Below are 19,194 nucleotides of genomic sequence, written 5' to 3' on the forward strand. Positions count from 1 at the left end.
GACCCCAACATAAGAAGGATGTGGACCTATTAGAGCAACTCCAGAGGAGGCCACAAAGATGATCAGAGGCTGGAGCAGCTCTCCTATGAAGACAGGCTGAGAGAGCTGAGGTTGTTCAGCCTGGAGACAAGAAGGCTCCAGGGAGAACTTATAGCAGCCTTCTAGTACCTAAAGGGGACCCACAAAAATGCTGGAGAGCGACTTTTTACAAAGGCAGGTAGTGACAGCACAAGGGGTAATGGCCTTAAACCCAAAGAAGGTAGACTTAGATTGGATATAAGGAAGTAATTCTTCACCATGAGAGTGGTGGGGCACTGGAACAGGCTGTCCAGAGCAGCTGTGGATGTCCCATCCTTGGCAGTGTTCAAGGCCAGGTTGGATGGGGCTTTGATCAGCCTGGTCTATGGAAGGTGTCCCTGCCCAAGGCAGTGGGGGTTGGAACTAGGTGATCTTTAGGGTCCCTTCCAACCCAAACCATTCCATGATTCTGTGACTTCTTTCAACATTTCTTACTGAGAGTTTTTGCTCTTGGAGGTTGTGCCTGCAAAGACATCCATTCCAGCTTCTTCAACGGAAAAAAAACCAAAACGTGGGATCCTCCCGCCGTCCCTTTGCTTTCTTCATATCACAGCAACTTTTCCAGCAATGACCCTTAGTTCCTAAACATTTCCAAATGCGTAGCATCTACATATTGCCAGAGCAGCCCAAGAACAGGGTGGGAGAAACGCTGCCGCAAGAATTTAGTACTAAAGGTGTCAGTCAGAATATAGGGAGCACTGCTAACGAAGTGATGGCCTGGAAGGGGTGATAAGGAAACAAAGAAAAGCTTCTCTCAGCCTTCTCCACTTGCAGAGAGTTTTATTTTGACAAGGAGTGGGAAAATGCTCTCTTCTACTTAGAGCACAAAAAGCATCTGAAGGCATGTCTCACCTTCAGCCGTGCCTCAGCACAGAAGCAGTCTTCAGCATGGTGCAAAGACTTCAGGGTTGATCCCACCCTTTTCTTAACTCCATCAAAAAAGGCTTCATCATCTGCCTCACGGGACCTCAGCCTTACAATAAAGACAAACGGCAGCAACTCTCTCCTTACTGGGTTTAAGGAGAAGGGGAAGTTTATAAATTGAAAACATCAAGGCTGTGTCACTAGCATTCATGAGTAGAATGGAGTTAAAACATCAGCAAGTTTATATTATTTGGGATAGTATTACTACTACAGTTTAAAACATTCCCTGTAAATGTGATTCCTAAGAACAGTCACATTTTTGTTGCATTTTCAAAAAAAAAAAAAAAAAAAAAGAGCACATTTTACAGTTTACCTGAACAATATAATTTCTTCCAGCTGACAGTATGAGTAATTTCATTGCACTCAATAAAATTCACTGTTTGAAAACCTTAAGTCAGTCTTTTGCTTTAGAGTAAAATTTACGCATTCTCCATGCAAAATGTAACATTCAAGAAACAAAGATTTTTTTTTTTCTGGTATTGGGAAGAAGTGTTTTTATAGGGCTTCTGGTGCCAAAGAAAATTTATAAACTCCTGGAGAAAGGTGAGAGGATATGGGTTATTTCTGAGGTGACAAAAAACATTTTAGTGCCTATTCTTTTACATAAAATGCTGTTAACTTCTACCCCATGCCACGGAAGTTGACAAGGTAGAAGAAAATTCTATGTTTTGCTGTGTATAGTGTGCATTTTCTGCCTCTCAAAAACACCAAAGATACAAAACCCACATGTGCCCATTTCAAAAGAGACCGTGTAAGTATTCTCTGCATTCTGGCTACCAGCCAGGCTATGGAAGTGAGTTATGGCCAGCAAAAATGAACAGGACTGACCGGTTATTTTTCTTTCAGTGTGCTCCTGAGAGCGAGGAGAGATTTTATACATAAAGCTATGCTACAACTATTTCAGGCCTTTCAAGGAGTTAAGGAATACTTCAAAATTTGAAGTAAATATAATCCAAGGCTCTGCAACTGGACCCTATCTGCTTCAATGCTGGAGAAAAAAAAGACAGAATTTTGAGTTAATTTTACTGTGCTAACAAAGAAATCTAGTAAACCCATATACATATCTACAAAATTTATTCTACCCATGTATCAATCCGTCCATCAACTCCACAATCTGACTGCCACCCTCCCCCTCCCTCCTGCCCTTCCCTTTTGATCTCTTGTCAAAGGCAGTTCTGGCTGTCAACGCAGGAAGAGTTTGTCACTTTGGCCAAGACAAGCAACAAAACACAGAGTCCTTTTGCAATTCTTGACTTGGTATCAACATTAAGAAAATACTTAATTTCAAGGAGGGAGTGGAAAACGAGAAAAACAGGAAGCCTGTAGCTCTAAAGTACTCTACAAGATAAAACCAGATTGGTTCCAATGAAAACTTTAGCACCACAAAGAGCTTTCACATTTTGTTGTGCATTGTTATAAAACACACAAGTCAAAATATTTGGCATATGGATTAGCTGAAGGCAACATTTTTATTAACGCAATGAAGAAATTTATCCTCCTAGTGTCCTCTGACACTAAAATTTCCTGTCATGCAGAATTGCCAACTCTTTAAAATTCACAAAATTTGAGAAAAAATTGATGTGCATTTCAAAATGTGACACCGTCAAAAAGTAAAGGCCAGCACAAATACAACAGCTGGCAAGCAAAATATATTAAAAAACTCAATAACTAACTGTTAGTGATAATGACTGAACAAGTCAAGTGCATTTCACTCTATTTTTTTTCTATTTTACCTTTCTTCACAGTTTACTTCTGCCAGCTTATGTAAAACAAATCATTAGCATCACTGACAAAAGCACTCAGGTCATCTTGCATTAAGCAGTTATCTGTGTCATAACATATATAGACAGACACCCGCACTCACGTTTCTGTGCTCTCTGATGTAAATGTCCCACTACCATTCTGTTCAATAGAGTCACAGTTTTACTGATCTTCTGCTTTAGAACAATGGCAACAAAGTATTTTTGAAGGTAAAAAGGCTCCAGGCTTTGTTTTCTAGCTAGGAGGAGGGCACTGGGCAAGTGTTCCTTAATAAGCGTTGTTGCATGCTGCCTCAGATGAGAAATTTTACTACAAACACAGAAGAAACAATGAAGCTTGAATATAGCTTGCATGGTTAAAAGAAACAGAGATGAGAAAAAGTTCCCAGATTTCCTGATTTCTGTTAGCATCAACCTATACTGAAGGCTCCTGATAAGAACAAGTTTGCTTGGATGGGAGCTGCAGTGATCTGGCGCCTGCCCAAAGAACCCGTAAGGAGGAAAGACAGTCCCAGCTTTGGGAAGAAGAAGAAGAGCTTTAACCCAGAACTCCTGGCAACATATATTAAATGCCCATGTGATTTTATGGGTTTGATAACATTCAGCAGTTTGCTTCCTACAGCAAGAGACAGGTGCTTTTAATTGTGTTTAGATTATGCCTATTGCAGTGGAGCCTGGTGCAGAGATTCACTGACCTGGAAGCGAATCACCTTTCTGTATATGACCCTTCACTGTGGTTTTTTCAGCTCAATATATTCAAGTGACAAAAGATAAGTTCTGGAAAAGTTTTATTTTCTTCATATGAAAAAAGAAAAGACTGCCATAAGAGTATCTCAGGTAGAGCAGCAGGTCAGCAGACAAAACTGTAAATTGTATAGATTTAATCTGCAAGTGTTAGTTGCAACAGAAGGTCAGTTTTGGCCCAAAGTATCTGCTGCTTTGTGGGGTCATCACACAGCTTGACAGAACAACATCTCTTCTTCCCAGCACTTCATGATGCAACAGCAGAGGGTGTTGCAGATCAGGTCTAAGGTGCCCTGAGGAGAACAATGTAGGACTTCTTACACGCATTTGGAATTTTTTTTTTTCTTTCTGGCTGATTCTGTTTTTTGTAAGCTTACCACCAACTCAGAAATAACATGAAAATAATTATGATTGGAAAAAAAAAAAACCAAACATAAGCATGTATGAAAAGAGGAAGAGAGAGTTGACACAAGGAAACTGTTTCCTTTCTATTCTTCTTTGTCAATAAGTGAATGGGAAAAATAAACCAAAAGCTTAATCCACATGGGAAATACCAAAGTAAAGAGATCTTCAGACATGACACAAGATCAGTCTTACACATGAAATCTCAGAGGAAATCACTGTTCTGAAACAGGGGATCAAATCTCCCCTAGATACCGGAATATACACAAAGATTATCCAGCACTTAACAATTCTGGGAGATTGCTTATTTCACACCTGACAATTTCTAGGGCACCCTGATGAAAATTGAGACCCTGCATGCTGTTCGTTAGCTTCCCCCATCATAAGAGAACTGAAAATCTATGGTGCACTGAACAGCTGAGGAAGTCCTACAGATTCCCAGAGAGAAAGTCTGCTTAATGCAAAGAGAGCATCCTTCTACCGATCCCCCGCCGCCCTGTTGTCTAACATCCCCATGGTAAAACCTTGGAGACTGAATTGTGCAGACATTTAGGAAGACTTCCACATACTTCTGCTACGTTTTATTTTTTAATTTACAAAGAAAAGAGAAATAACTGATCCAAAATTGGGCACTTCTCCCATGTTGATACCATACAATGCTCTCCTTATGCCTGTTATTGAGCAAAATAGCTCTATGGCTGGATATAGCACCATAAGAAAGTAACACACCTTCTAAACAGCTGCCTTAACTACCTTGCTGCAAGCAGATGATGACCCACTGAAATCATGTTTAGGGGAGGGGTGCTACACTTTCCCAGTAACATTGATATCATTGCTAAATACAAAATTTTCAAAGATGCATCCTGGAAGCAGGGATTGGTGCACGGTCACCTGCGATTTCCGGTTATGGACAGAAACCCATAGTTTCTCCAAAGTAACTGATTACTGTGCTAGCTGCTCTTAGTCAAAAGCAAGTGATCAGCTGCACACATTACCAACAAAATTTAGTCTTCGATCCATTTGATTTTAACATACAACTTGGTACAAAACACATATTTCAGTGGCTGCAGGCAATTCACACTAACGTGAATGCAACTGAATCATCAAGCAAGAAGGGAAGTTTTACCCCTCCCTGGTCCATACGATGTTGATGGCCCAGTCACATGCAAGCAGGATATCAGTTCTGCCAGAATGACATGCACAGCGCCACAGAAACATCGTATTTCTTGGTTTAGGTATAGGACACAAGACTGTGTTCTAATTAAGTCAGCTATAAATAAGTGTGGGGAGAGATGGACTGATGCAGAAAAGAGAGAACCCTTTCAAATTGACTGCAGGGTCCAAATTAAGGGGTAGATTAAGTGCTCTCTGTTTTCATTTCTTTACTCGAGTCTCCTAAGTCTTTTTCCTCAGCGTGCTTTGTACTTAAAGTGCTGTAAATATGTGTTCTTATTTGTACTTTATCTAAAACCAGTTTAACCAGAGGTTCATTTCATTTCAACTCTTACTCACGGTTGAGGGAAAATAAATATCCTGGTACTGGAGAATTTCCAAAGTGTCCAGCTCCCCAAACCATTTCGTGAAGGTTTACTTAGGTAGATATTGCTGACAACATTTTGAGAATATTTTGACAGTATTATTTGAGAGCCAAATATGACAGAATTAAAAGAAGAAAAAGCCATTTCAGGGGTAAACGGGAAGCTTTCTGGCATGTGGCAAGATCACTGGAGCACCGAATACTTGCCCAGGAATGAAAACCACACAGCAATATCAAGAATAAAAGCAGAATACATACCCTTCCCCATCAATCAAATCTGTTCCCTAAAAAGAAATTAACACTCTTCATTGAATACAAGGTATAAACACATGCCTTTCAGCAGCCATGCAGATTTTGCCAAAGTTTCTATAAGAATAGCTTTTTAATTGGAAAAGTTACCTGGATTTTTGTAGATGCTAAGCACATCCTTGAAATAATGAGGTAAGAATCTTTCTAATAAAAGCAGCACATCCTCCAACTCCTCCAGAATGCCCACAAGCAGAAAATTTTCATTAACGTTCAGCTTTGCTCTTTCAAGGGCCCATTCACCAGGCTCCCTGTATGAAATTAATGGAAGGAGAGAGGAGGAGGAGAAAAAGAAAGAGTTTAAATATGCATTTACTTGAGAAATTCAAGTCAAGAACACAAGCGAATAAAAAAATATTGTGTTGTACTTAGCACAGAACATTAAAAACAAACAAACAAACAAACCCAAACAACACCAAACCTGAGTGGTTTACTGAGCATTTCCGCACAACATATAGAATTGGTTTGGCATGTAAACACACGATCACATTAAAAGGAGGTTGATCACTGCATGGAAGTGCTCCATCCTGAAGTTATCTTTTGCCAAGTTGTTTATAGGCTCAAACTTGTATGTATACTCCTGTATTTTGACTCGGAAGCACAACCAATCTCATGGGAGGAATGACTTCCTTGGATGACAAAGGGTGCGAAGGGGTGATGGTGTCATAGAATCATAGAATGTCCTGAGTCAGAAGGGACCCATGAGGATCATCAAGTGCAACTCCTGGTTCCTGCATATGACAATGTTGTGTCCCTGAACCACACCAGGAGAACTGCTGCCAGCAACCATTGCCTGCTGTTACCCAGCAAATACCACACAGGAGGCCACTGGCCTGTTCCCACCTTGTTCTTCATTTTAACTTCTGCCAAAGTCTCTATGAGCTTCCCTTTCCCTGCCACTACCCGTGGCTGCCCTGCAGCTTTGCTACAGGATTCACATTTGTTTGCTCTGACTGATACTGGTTTTGAAGATCAGTTTAGGGTTATTCTGTCTTTTTCTCCAGTGGGAGAAGCTGGTAGGACACCAGAACATCTTTATGCTTCTCTCATAGTTTCATGCAAGCACAATTAGGTTTGACAAGTATATAAATCTTAAGTCTCTTAGACGAATGTATTAATTTATGTCCTGGGAGTAGCAGTCAGCATTTATATTGATAAGGGATATAACGCCAGTGTCTCAAAATAAAGGAAATCAGCTTTTTCCCAGGGTCCAGCTGGTATGATGAACATCTGAGTGACACAGGCTACCTGAAAAGGGCTGGCGATCATACCTCTGCCTTGACTTGCATTAGGCTACTGCAAATTCTATGTGATAGTGAACTTCCAACATTTGTCAGAAGCCCATTTGATGACATGTGGAAAAGCTTATTGCTCTACACTCCCACTAGAGCAGACTTTGAGCAGGTTTTTCATTCCCTACCACCTTCTTTGCATTGGTCCATTTTCTGTAAGAACAGAGTGTCCTAAGAAACACTATGAGCCTCCTTGCAGCTCCTTGTAAGACTAGGAAGCAGCTGAAGGAAGCGCAAGGGCATAACAGGAGACACATCTATAACAAGCTACAAAACAGTACTTCAATATACTGCTCAGAAACCCCTTGGAGATATGTGGTGCAAGTATTCAGACATGTCACTGTTGTTAACGGGATTACTCATATATACAAGTTAAGTGTGCAAACATAAGCATCATAAGCATTTGCAAATGAGGCCAAAATACATTAAGAAAAAAGTGTAATGAAAATGAAGTAATGAATCTGTTTAGTTTCTTAATCATACCCTCACTTATGCCAAAAAACTAAAGCAAGATTTTAAAGCAAAGATACTTTGAAACTGAGACATAAGAAACAAACACATTTTCATTTGTTATTACTGCTATGAAAAAATATGGCTTTTGAAGGACATTTTTGAGAACATGTGCATGTTCCACTACAGAGAAGCAGTAACAATAAATAAATAGAACACCTTGAAGTTGAACCAACCTAATAAAGAACATGTTGTGACCAACAGTATGAAAGTACTTGAAAATAGGAAGGTATTTAAAATTAGTCACGTATCATTGGATGAAAATCTACTATGCAGTATCAATAATACAGAACTATGAGAACAGCATAAATAGACACAATAAAAATGAACTAGTTCAATTACAGCAGCAGAAGTCTGCACTTCACATAGTTTTAAGCATGATTACTATTTCTTACACTGACATAGAAACCTGAAATTCCTCAGACACAGACCTGATACAAGCATCTGAGCAGATCTAAAATGTATATTACAAAATCACAGTGCAGGTAAAATGAGGAACGAGCACATAAGGTCACTGCCATTCTCACCTTGCCAACCCAGAAAAGAAAAATCTGCATATTTACATCCAGATTTGATGAATTATTCAAGTATTACATCAAGAAAAAAAGAATAGTACTACATTTGCATTACTATCCTTACTCCAAAAGATATGCATGCAGTTACCACATACAGTGCGACACGGTATTACACTTTTCTCTTGTACTTCAAAAGAACTGTTGCTTCTTTATTGCCAGTTTCTGACAAAACGTTGGCAATAGCTATTTCTGAACAAATCGAGATACCTTATATATATTTACCTGCATCTTGGATGCTGTCCACAGAAATATGGTATGATGTAAAATAACCTGGGATTGGAACATTCAGGGTAGTTTTCAAGGATACAGACATTAATGTCCTGTGGGAAGGAAGGAAAAACAAAAAAGAGGTTGAATACCGCACTTCCTTTTCTCTATTAACAGGTGTTTTCTTTGTCTCATGCTTTATGCAATCATCTCCAAGAATTGTGCTGAGGCTATGCCAAATACCTTAAAAAGTCATTTACCAGTCAATTTGTCTACTTCCAAATATCATTAGAAAGTTTCAGTAGGAAAAAAAAAAACCAAGTGATTTTTGTCCTAGAGATTACTGAATGATTCAAAACGGGACACATGGATCAACTTTCATACTGAGTTATATTTAAAATATTCAGGAGATTATTTTCAGACTCTTCTTTGTTCTAAATACACCCTGGGGGAAACTTGAAGTAGCCAGAATAAATCAAACTGAGACAACAATTATTTTCTTTATATCTTTTTTTTAATTCTGCTTCATTGAATGACTGGAACGAATGTAAGCTGTAATTTGCACAGCTTACTCTTGATATAAAAACATACATCACTTTTGATTACAATTTGTACATTCCTCAGATGTTCAGAATTGAGTTTATTGTGTAAACCCTCACTGAGAAAAGGGTTTATTAGAAAGTATTTATCATTTTCCTCATGTATTGCTTATCTAATTAGGAGCTATTTATCATTTTTCAAAGACTAGGCATAGCTACTGAACCCCGAGGAAATGTATTCCATTTCTAGTTTTACTCTGGCACAATAATAAATGTACCTGCAACTGGGATTGAACTCCCCTATCCTTATTTAGTCTAAAAGATCCTTACTCTGCAAGCAGACCCATTGACTCCAAAGAGGTGCACAGGGCAAAATAAAAGTGCAAGAACACGTCAACAAAGATGAAAGGATCTCATCTTTGCAAAACCAATCTTCATTCTTACTCAAAGATGCATGCTTTTATAATGCAATAGGCTTGACACACATCAACATAAAACCAGTAACTAACCCAATTCATACTTCATCAAGTAAATAAAGTGCGATAGAGAACACTTCAGTGGGCAACATGTCCTCCGCCAGACAGAAGTGCTGGGCAAAGTGGCAGCCAGGAAGAGCATCCCCTCCTCCCCCGGGCAGCAATGGGTACGGGGTACGGGCCTCCAGCCACTGCATCCGCTTCTGAGACCTCAGAGCAGAAAAGCTCCTCCCAGAACTACATCCCTCAAGCCGAACTCCATCAGTGTCACAATTGGGTCCGTAAGCCTCTTAAAGCATATTCCTGTTTCCTCCTCTGCCTTATGTTTATATAAACCAGATTTTATAAGCACATCAGAAGATCTTGGGCTGGGAAGTAAATCACACGGAGAGGAATCATCAAAGAAAACAACAAAAAAAATGCCAACAGGGATACAAACAACCCACCTCCCCTGCTCCCACCAGTGTATTCAAGCATATAGAGAAGGGCTTGCCTTAAATACGTACCAGAAGATTAATGGTGAAGACCTGAATTTTGACATTCAAGGCCTTGAGCTGAAGCCACCCAGCCCCCCATTCTCAATGCTACGAATATTACTAAGAAATCTACTGGTGGCACAATAAGGTGGCACAGGCAACGTGTCCCTCCTATCATCCCAATAGCTTTTTTTTTTTTTTTAACATGAATTAAAAATTGCAGTTCTTAAAAGGTTTATTGTGCCATTACTATAGATGTCACCAGAGATGTTTTCAGGGATGCATATTTTCAGCTTTTATAAGAACTTGCAGAGACCTGCAATGAATTAATAAATCTCTTAGAACTGGAAAAAAATTGGAAATACTGTCTTGAAAATATTTTAAATTATGTCCAAGCCAGCTTCCACTTGATTAATGGATTAATTAGAATGCAGAAAAGCTTATGTAAGATTTAAAAATCATTAGTATCATCCAACTAAGAGCTGTTTCTCTTTCCTTGCTCCTATACAAAGATGAAGTGACATTAACTCAAAACAAAGAAACTCATTGTTTCTTTGCAAGAATAATGAATGCAGTGAGTCAGAAAATATTCCTGGAGATAAATAAGTATCAACACCCAATCCAGAAGCATAACAGGGATGTTTTTGTCGTTCTGAAAGCAATTTTTGATTAATATGGCTGGAGAAACATCGATACAATAAAAACAATGTGAATTCATGTGGAAAATCCTGCAGCTTTAACAATCGAACAGCTTATATTTAGTCAAAAAGAGATTTTTAGTATGCCTTTCTATGTAAACTGCTGTAGGATCACTGAAACAACTGGGACAGCACTAAACTATTGAGTGGCAATTCCCTTAACATTTGATTTGCGGAAGGAATGCAAAAAGAGGAGAGAGCAAAATCTCTCCCCCTTCTCACCGATGCACTCAAGGTTTAAGATAAAGGCCAGGTATATTTTTATAGGAACCTTCAATTTTTCACCACACAAGAGCACACATTTGACGTTCCTGACATCAGAAGCTCCACGTTTACTCTGCAGTAAAAGCACCGGCCCTTCCTAGTCTGCAGTTCACCACCACTGCTGTGATCTACATTACAGTGCTGGAGCATCCTGCTGCATTCGCAGCACGTGCTTGCCTTCCCTATTTTAATGTATTAATAATTTGTGAAATAAATCACCAGCCACCACCCGTCCCCTCAGAGGAGATTTTACTTGATAATAATTATGCAGCTCCATGAGATGTGAAATCAGAGTTTTTAACTAAGAGGTGGGGCAAAAGTAAGGTTGGCCTGAGGTGTGCTGGTCATTCCAAAACTTACCCAGAGCTGAAGGAAGCTGCTCTTTGGTTGCTGCTGGGACTTACAGGAATTTCTGGGTTTTTTTCTGAGCATGAAAGCTAAGGTGAAATTTCATTATTCTAGGCAGTGTTGTTCTGTTAGCCCGAGCAACATTAATGCTACATTTCCCAGTAAGAGCATGTTTTCCCAGCAGGACACATCTTTCAGAGCAGAAAGGTCTTTATGTGAGACAAAAAATTGCAAGGTGACAGATGACAGCCTTGCTCATTTAAATCACTGGAAGAGCCTTGTAAAAAAGATTATTCAAATACAGCTGAGAAGGATAGAGAAAGAAAGAAACAGAGCTACTTTGATCGTACCCCTCCACAATAAAGAAAGAGGAATTTTATTTTATTCCTCAGCTCCTGGCTACAATCCACACCACTCACATCCCGCTGGGTTTCTGTCTCCAGCAGGCAGAGGGATGCCCGGGAAGTAGCCCTGGGGATGCAAGTAACAACAGAAACAGTCTTTCTTTTTAATATTTTTCTATTGTTACAATTTTGGCTGAAAAGGTAAATTGCTAGTGTCTATTTCTTTCTTCTGTAAAATTGTCTTTCATATAAAAATCACAGTGTGCTCTATTCTACTAATTGGTCAACGAGCCAGACTACTCATCTATCAGAAATATATCAAAAGTGTGTTATTAATATATTTTTTTTAAATTATAACAAATGAACCATTTTATTTGCCCTGAGTTCATACATGCAACGTTTGAAGGAGGAAGTCTGCATGTGATTAAAAATACCTCGTGAATACAAAATCCCTTTGGAATTTTAATGCTACCACAAAAAGAAAAAACTTTAAAGTATTTTCTGTAAAACAATAAGCAATTTACTTAAGTAGATTTCTTTAACTCATTGCAAATACTGTACCATATACAAAAAGATGTGATCTTAGATTGGAGAGTTCTTCTCCCCCCTCCCCCAATATAAAAAACTAAAAGTACTGGAAGAAATAATCACCTTGTTTTTTTTCAGAAGGAACACCTAACGTGTTTGGCGTTTTATTGTTTGTTTATGTATTTTTGTTTAATAATTCTTGGGCTTCAAAGCATTCCCTATTTCTTGATCCTCAGTGTCTGAATCAAAAAATTACAGAAACACCAGATTCTGCCATGGATGTATGGCATTTCTTAGTATCCCTAACAATTTTAAACGAGGAATCATAACTCAAATACATACACGCCTTGAAAGTATTTCCCTATTAATCAGCCATTATGAGAAGCCAAAGAAATGGCCTTTCCTTCTCTCACAATCAAAATGAAAAATATGAGTCTTTCCACGCCCTGAGTGGGATACGCAACTCCAGTGAAACCAGGAGATGTTGCCGACAGCCCAGCCCCAGTGCCTGCTCCTTACTTAAGTCTGAAGGTTGCAGATGTGAAGTTGAGGTGTGTCATGGAGGCTACAGAGGAAGGAGTGACCTAAATAAATACCTTTCAAGTTTCCATAAAAGGAAATGAAATAAAATGATGTGGAAAACCAGTGAGTGAGCCCAGTCTACAGTGACCTCTCCCGCTTACAAGGCTGCTCTTCATACGCTGCTACAGTCAGTGCAGCAGTCTAGTCCTCACTGTCGCCAGCCAAGGAAAATTCTTCTGCTCTACTGAGAGCCCCCAAGAATCCTCCAGTGGCTTGTAAAATGTTTTCTCACATACTTGCTTGGTGTTTGTGAAGAGGTCAAGCTGACCATTACATCCTCAGGAGAACGTTGCATCATATGAACTAAATATGACAACGCTGAAATAAAAAAGAAATCTGCTGCGTTTTGTGACCCCTAGTTAGGGAGCTCTGGGTGGCCACAGTGAGAGGGAAGAAAATGTAAACACGACGGCTCAGGAAATGGCTTGCAAGTGTTAATATGAAATGAAAGAAGGCAAAGAACAGCTTCCTACTCTGGAAGGCTGCAGGAAGACGTTCCTTGCTCTGGAGACACTGAAAAGTCAAGGTATAGTTGGAATTAAGGTTTTCGAATAAAAATGTAATGTGACTTATTAAATGTTATTTAAGAGCACAAGTTATTTACACATATTTAAAGAAAATAATACACAATACAATGCTTATTTTTAACCCTAATTAGAGAGGTTTTTACTTCATCGGGTGATATTCAATCTCAATCCAATATTTAGGTAACTAGAGCTGTACAGCAGCAAGATGACCTCTTTCTTTCAAGTTCTGGATGCACTTGGTCCTGGTTTGTGCACCTATGCTAAGGGCACTCACAGCAGATTGCTGTGGGGTGTGCAGGTGCTGGGCGTCCCTTCCCAAACCAGCACCGCCAGCGCAACTGAAGCCAAGTGTTTCCCAGCCCATGCTATTGTGGCACTGGGCCCCTCCAAGGAGGGCTGCCAGGTGGGATGGATCGTGCCAGACTGGGTGGGATGACGGTCCTCTGGACACAACAGCAAGCTGGAGAAGCCTACTGGGACACCAGTGGCAGGCTGCAGAGTGAGCAGTGGGCACTTCAGGGAGAAGCTCCACAAGATGGCAGAGCTGATCTAGCCAACCAAAACATGGGTTTCTGTCCCCGGATGTCCCCTGCACCAGCTGCGAGAGCACTTTGATTCCTCTGCAGGGTTCACCAGCTCAAAAACAAACAGAAACCCTTTTCTTTCCCTCTGTTGTCTTCTGGTCTTCTACCACAAGAGCAAACCACACAGGGCTTGCTCACAGAAATGCTGTGATGCCAGCACATCCCCCTCACAGTGACACAGGCCGTGTTTAATGACTTCAGTCAACCCGTTCATTTCTTTTAGTTATTTTGCCGCTGCAGTCATTGCAATGACTAGGAAGCTGTCACTAGAGCATGTGGCAGCTTCACGCCAGCATGGCCTGTCCTCTATCCCCAAATACTGCCACTGCTGAAAAACGCACCCACGGTCCCATCATCTCCGTCTGTGGCACTTTGCAATCCACGGACACCAGGGACTTCTGTCTTCTGAGCTACCTGGCAGACCTTGGGTAGCTACTGATGAGACAGCAGAGGTGGGACTTGCGTTTCATCCTGAAGAGGAGTGACAAGGATCTCAACTGCTGTGAAAGAGAAGACTACATTGACCAGAGACATCTAGTAAAGCCAGTCCTCTGGTGGGTCCATGCAGCAGATTTAGGTCCGTCTTGTGAAGACAGATGCTACAGCAGATGGAGGCCAGCGACAGGATTTTGGGAACTGGAGCACAAAATGGTGAAGCACTTGGGGTACCCAAACAGTCCAGGCTGTGCTCCCCAAAGACAACCTCTTCTAGCTGGCTTCACCATGGCTTTCCTCCTGGAAAGCCAAGAGGTACACTGTTTACTTCAACAGACAGTACATTTGAAAGCTGAGCTAAGGTTTGCATTTTAAAACTAGTTTCTAGTCACAGATAATATTCCTTTCAACTCTTTCTAGCTTGGAGTGTCTGCTTTTGAAGAGATACACTTCTGAATGCTTTGTACAGCTCCTGAAAGGCCGCACAGTCATTTCACATCTTTGCAGGTATTAAAGTTCCTTTCCTCCGTGTATTTGTCAGGAGTTGGAATATGCTTTTTAAAAAAAAAAAAATCCTTGACCTCTTTAATTCCAAGAAAATCCTCACTATCATTTCTTCAACGAAACACTATTTGCCTTCATCTAAATCACTTATTCAATAAAAAGCAGCAGCAAAAGCAACTGGAGAACAAAAAGAATGGCCCTCTCATCACCCGTCCTTCTGCAAGGCCCGGTGCACTGCTAGAGAAGGAGACGGGTTAACAGCCTGTGCAGGAGATCAGAAGAACATCCTTCAGAAAGTTTCAGGGACTCCTCACAGCAGCACTTTGGATGAGCAAAAGCACTCTTAAAGCCAGTTCATTTGATTCAAGCTGCTGCCCTCCAGCCATCTTATCTAAAGGTTAGTTCAAAAGAGCAGCTGTCCAGTAAAACAAAACGATGTGCTTGTACAAATGTGTTGTTTTTTTCTCCTCCCCAAATAATTTTTCACTTCTTATTACCTGGAAACAGACTCTCTTCCCTTCTCCAGTTTTTCAGATGCTTCCTACAACCACCACTTCTGTCAGCAAATCATCAGTCAACCACTTGCTTTGACACGTGGGGGTGTTTACCTACAAGCTACAATAAAACCTCTCTCTTACAGCTGACTGGTTTTCCCACAGGTGAGCAGAAGTCCTGGGGACCAGGAGTTATGGCCACATGCTGTCAGTAGCCAGGGGCTACCAAGGCCAACCTGATGTCTGGCAGAAAGCCCCTGGGGAGTCCCTGGGAAACAATGAGGACAACTGAGAAGATTGGACCCTGCTGTGTTTTCCTGATAATTCACTGGGCTGTTTTTGAACATAGTCGTTCTGGGGAAACAACAGACAGCTACAGACAGAGGACACATTCAAGTGACCACATTTCAGCTCCTCTCCATATTGACCTTTTGTCTAGCCAGGCTACTGCAAGCCAAAAGGCTCCAAAGACATTTTGTTTGCTCTCTCAGAGCAAGCTCCCTCTCTAGCATTACTGGTCTGGGTAGCGAGTCACATCAATATGTTGGCTTCAAGTCAGTCAACTATGTGTACAAGAAAAAATACATTAAAAAAATGGGGAACATAAAGGTCTCTGCTTTGAAAAAAAAAATATTTAAAGAAAAATGCACTTAAGAAACTTGAAAAAATCTCTACTTCTCCAATGTTTAACCTAAACAAAATTAAAGGAAAGGAAGCATTTTTGTTCATTCTCTAGCAAGGCACTCACTCTCATGAGCAGGACTGCTACACTTCCCTCTCCTGAGTCTCCAGAGACCCCCACGGATGGAGAAGACAGGCCAGACAGCTCTCTTTCCCTCCAGGCAGGGAGAAGTCCACCCACCATCTTGTGAAAGGGTAGAGAGAACTGTCTGCAAGTGCTCTTAGTTGACTTAAGCAAATAAGATTTAAAAGTACTTCTGGTGCTTCTGATAAAACCTTGGGAAACCTGGACATATATATATAGATATATATTTTTTTTTTTTTTTTTTGTTCTCCCAGTTTCACCTCCAGGGAATGAGTTTTCACCAATTTACATGTTCAGATTGAAACTGAACTTACCTCTGTACCCAAAAGAGCACCCAAACTTTAAAGTTTTAGTAAATATGTCTGCCATTACCCATGTGTAGTATGACCGCTGTTCTCACAGACAAATATGGCTTTACTCTAGACAAGTGTATGGTCATCTCCTTGCTGCCCTATCTCTTTGGGGTGTGCACAGCATACCACCACCCCAGGCCACTGAACAGCAGCAGTGCTGTAACTCCCCAGAGCTTTCTGCTAAGCTCACCTCACCTGCAGTTACAAGACCAGCTTACAGATTTACTACTAAATATTTCTGTTTCACACGCTCCAGGGTAGCACATCAATGATACATTTGAGAGAAGGGATGGGAAGCTTACCGAACCCTTAGCAACTACAGATGACTTGAGATCAAACCTAAATATCAGCAGAGGTAGCATAAAAAGGAATACAGAATCATAGAACGTCCTGAGTTGGAAGGGACCCACAAGGATCATCGAGTCCAACTCCTGTCCCTGCACAGGACAACCCCACAGTTCACACCATGTGTCTGAGGGTGTTGTCCAGTCTCTGCTTGAACACTGTCAGGCTTGGGGCCGTGACACCTCCCTGGGGAGCCTGTTCCAGTGCTCCACCACCCTCTGGGGGAAGAACCTTTTCCTAATGTTCAACCTAAACCTCCCCTGGCACATTTTCCTGCCATTTCCTCAGGTTCTGTCACTAGTCGGGAAGAGGTGAGGCTGCACCAGTGCAGAGCAGAGCGGGACAATCACCTCTCTGGCTGGCCATGCTGTGCTTGATGCACCCAGGACACGGTTGCCCTCTTGGCTGCCAGAGCACACTGTTGGCTCATGTTCAACTTGCCATTGACCAGAACCCCCAGATCCCTCTCCACAGAGCTGCTCTCCAGCATCTCATCCCCCAGTCTGTATGTACAGCCAGGGTTGCCGTGTCCCAGGTGCAAAATCCAGCACTTGCTCTTGTTGAACTTCATGCCGTTCGTGATTGCCCAGTTCTCCAATGTGTCCAGATCCCTCTGTGGGGCCTCTCTGCCCTAAAGAGTGTCAACAGCTCCTCCCAATTTTGTGTCATCGGCAAACTTACTAAGCAATCCCTCAATTCCTGAGTCTAAGTCATTTATAAAGACAATGAATAGTGCTGGCCCTAAGATGGATCCCTGTGGAACCCCGCTAGTGACTGGTCGCCAGTCCGACATAACCCCATGTACTAGAACCCTATTACTAGAAATTTCTATTACTAGAACCCCTTCTACTCCTCCTCTCAAAGCTTGATGCTTTTCCTAATTGCATCGGTAGGGTAGACATTTATACTTGCAAGTTAATGAAACTTCATTTTGTTTCATAGCATGAGATAATTTTTCTTTCATTAAAAAAGCCTGTACTGCAAGTGTACAATTATTCAAGAGAAAATTCTATTATTAAAATCTGGAGAAAAAGACAAAACATTTAAAAATGTTAGGATATGAAGGCTGGTTCATGTAAGTCACCTTTTAATTGTGCTCTAATGAGGAAACTTGTCTTTTTAAAGCTAGCCTAGGGTAGCCTATGGCTTGCTTAGATTCAATCTGTGCTGTCTTTACATCAGCACTGCTTTCCTTTTTTTTTTTTTTTGTGGTAGAGGATAATTCTGCATTTTGTTTGAACTGACTTTCCAATCTTTTCCAGCAAAATACGTGTTTTTCATTTTTAACCCCAGACCACATAAGCAAATAGGTTGCCCAGTTTAATTCCCACTTGTTTCTTTTTGACAGACTCTTTTGGCTGAGCTAATTTGCCTGGTTTTCCTGCCAACAATGTGTTCAGCTCTTCTTCCTGGCATTCTAGCAAATGAAGCAGCAGCTAATAAAACAGCATTTTCTGCTGTCTACATTTTAATTTAGCGCAGGCACAAATTATTAATTCATATACAAACTTCTGTCTTTAACATAACAGAGGTGATGAACTATGCCCACAATGCTACTATCTGGATGTGATAAACATTAAACATTTGTAGATCCCAATTTTCTAACTTATAATGACATAGAGAACTTATAATGACATAGAGAAAATACATAGGTGGATATTTTTCTCTCTTCTCTGTTATGAGAAATCGTATTATTAATTTGTCAAAGATCAGATTTGCCAGTTAGAATGGAATCACCTTACAGTTTTAAGCAGGCACCTTCTTGTATCTTTTCCATTGCTTTTGTATTTTTCACCTCAAACTGTCTTAGCATGGGAAATATATGAAAAAAATAGAAAGAAATTATGCCAAAAAAGGGAGAGTGCCTGCCAGCTGGAAGAAGTGCATAAGCATTAAATAACCATCCTGTTACAGAGGGCACAGATCCAAGGAAGACCAAAAATACAGACCATTATACTGTAATCAAGAGTGAATCCCAGTAGCAACTAACAGCAGGGAGACAGTACATCTGTTAATTCTGTTTACTAACACCTATTCATAAAAGAACCTGGAAAATTAGTCTGCTCGGATGATGACCCTTAACAAAGTCAATTAGTGATGGCATACATTCAATACTGCAAATGCTGAGCAGGGAACACCTCCCATCCCAGGGATTTCTCAGCCCTCCCTAATGCAGCACTGTTGGACCCCAGCCAGCAGATGCCTGTGAGAAAAGTAGCGAGTTGGCAGATACATCCAGCAATTTACGCTCAGGAAAGGTAGCTCTTGAGCACAGATAAAGGTATTCTCTGACAGATGATCGTCTCAGCCTGGAGGTGACTATGAGGCTGAAGTCAGTGGGCTTGAAGTGGACAGAGATGCAGGTGGTGGGCGAGGGTCCTCCTGCCAGGCTGGTTCCCTTCGTGCCCGGCAGTGCAGCGCAGCCCTGGCTGCTGCCCGTCCTGGGAGGGAAGGCTGCTACAGCAAACCCAGGGCATCAACAAGCATTTTAGTCCATCCTTTGCGAAGGGAGAACCAAGCTTATCTAAATTTCAGAATGTCATTTGTCCAATCTATTAATAAACATGGTCACATCTCTCTCTAATTCCTATCAGTG

General features: G+C 40.9%; 1 protein-coding gene across 1 annotated transcript in view; it reads right to left on the reverse strand.

Annotated features, from left to right (window-relative positions):
• The window catches only part of UST (uronyl 2-sulfotransferase), a 169,662-nt gene that overhangs the window by 29,207 nt on the left and 121,261 nt on the right, over window positions 1-19,194 (reverse strand). Inside the window, exons 6-7 of the mRNA XM_065632722.1 lie at window positions 8,351-8,448; window positions 5,845-6,002 (exon numbers count right to left, since the gene is read on the reverse strand). Of these exons, the coding sequence (XP_065488794.1) occupies window positions 5,845-6,002; window positions 8,351-8,448 (256 nt within the window). The remainder of the gene's footprint in view (window positions 1-5,844; window positions 6,003-8,350; window positions 8,449-19,194) is intronic.

Source organism: Caloenas nicobarica, chromosome 3 (genome assembly GCF_036013445.1).
Source record: "Caloenas nicobarica isolate bCalNic1 chromosome 3, bCalNic1.hap1, whole genome shotgun sequence".
NCBI lineage: Eukaryota > Metazoa > Chordata > Aves > Columbiformes > Columbidae > Caloenas > Caloenas nicobarica.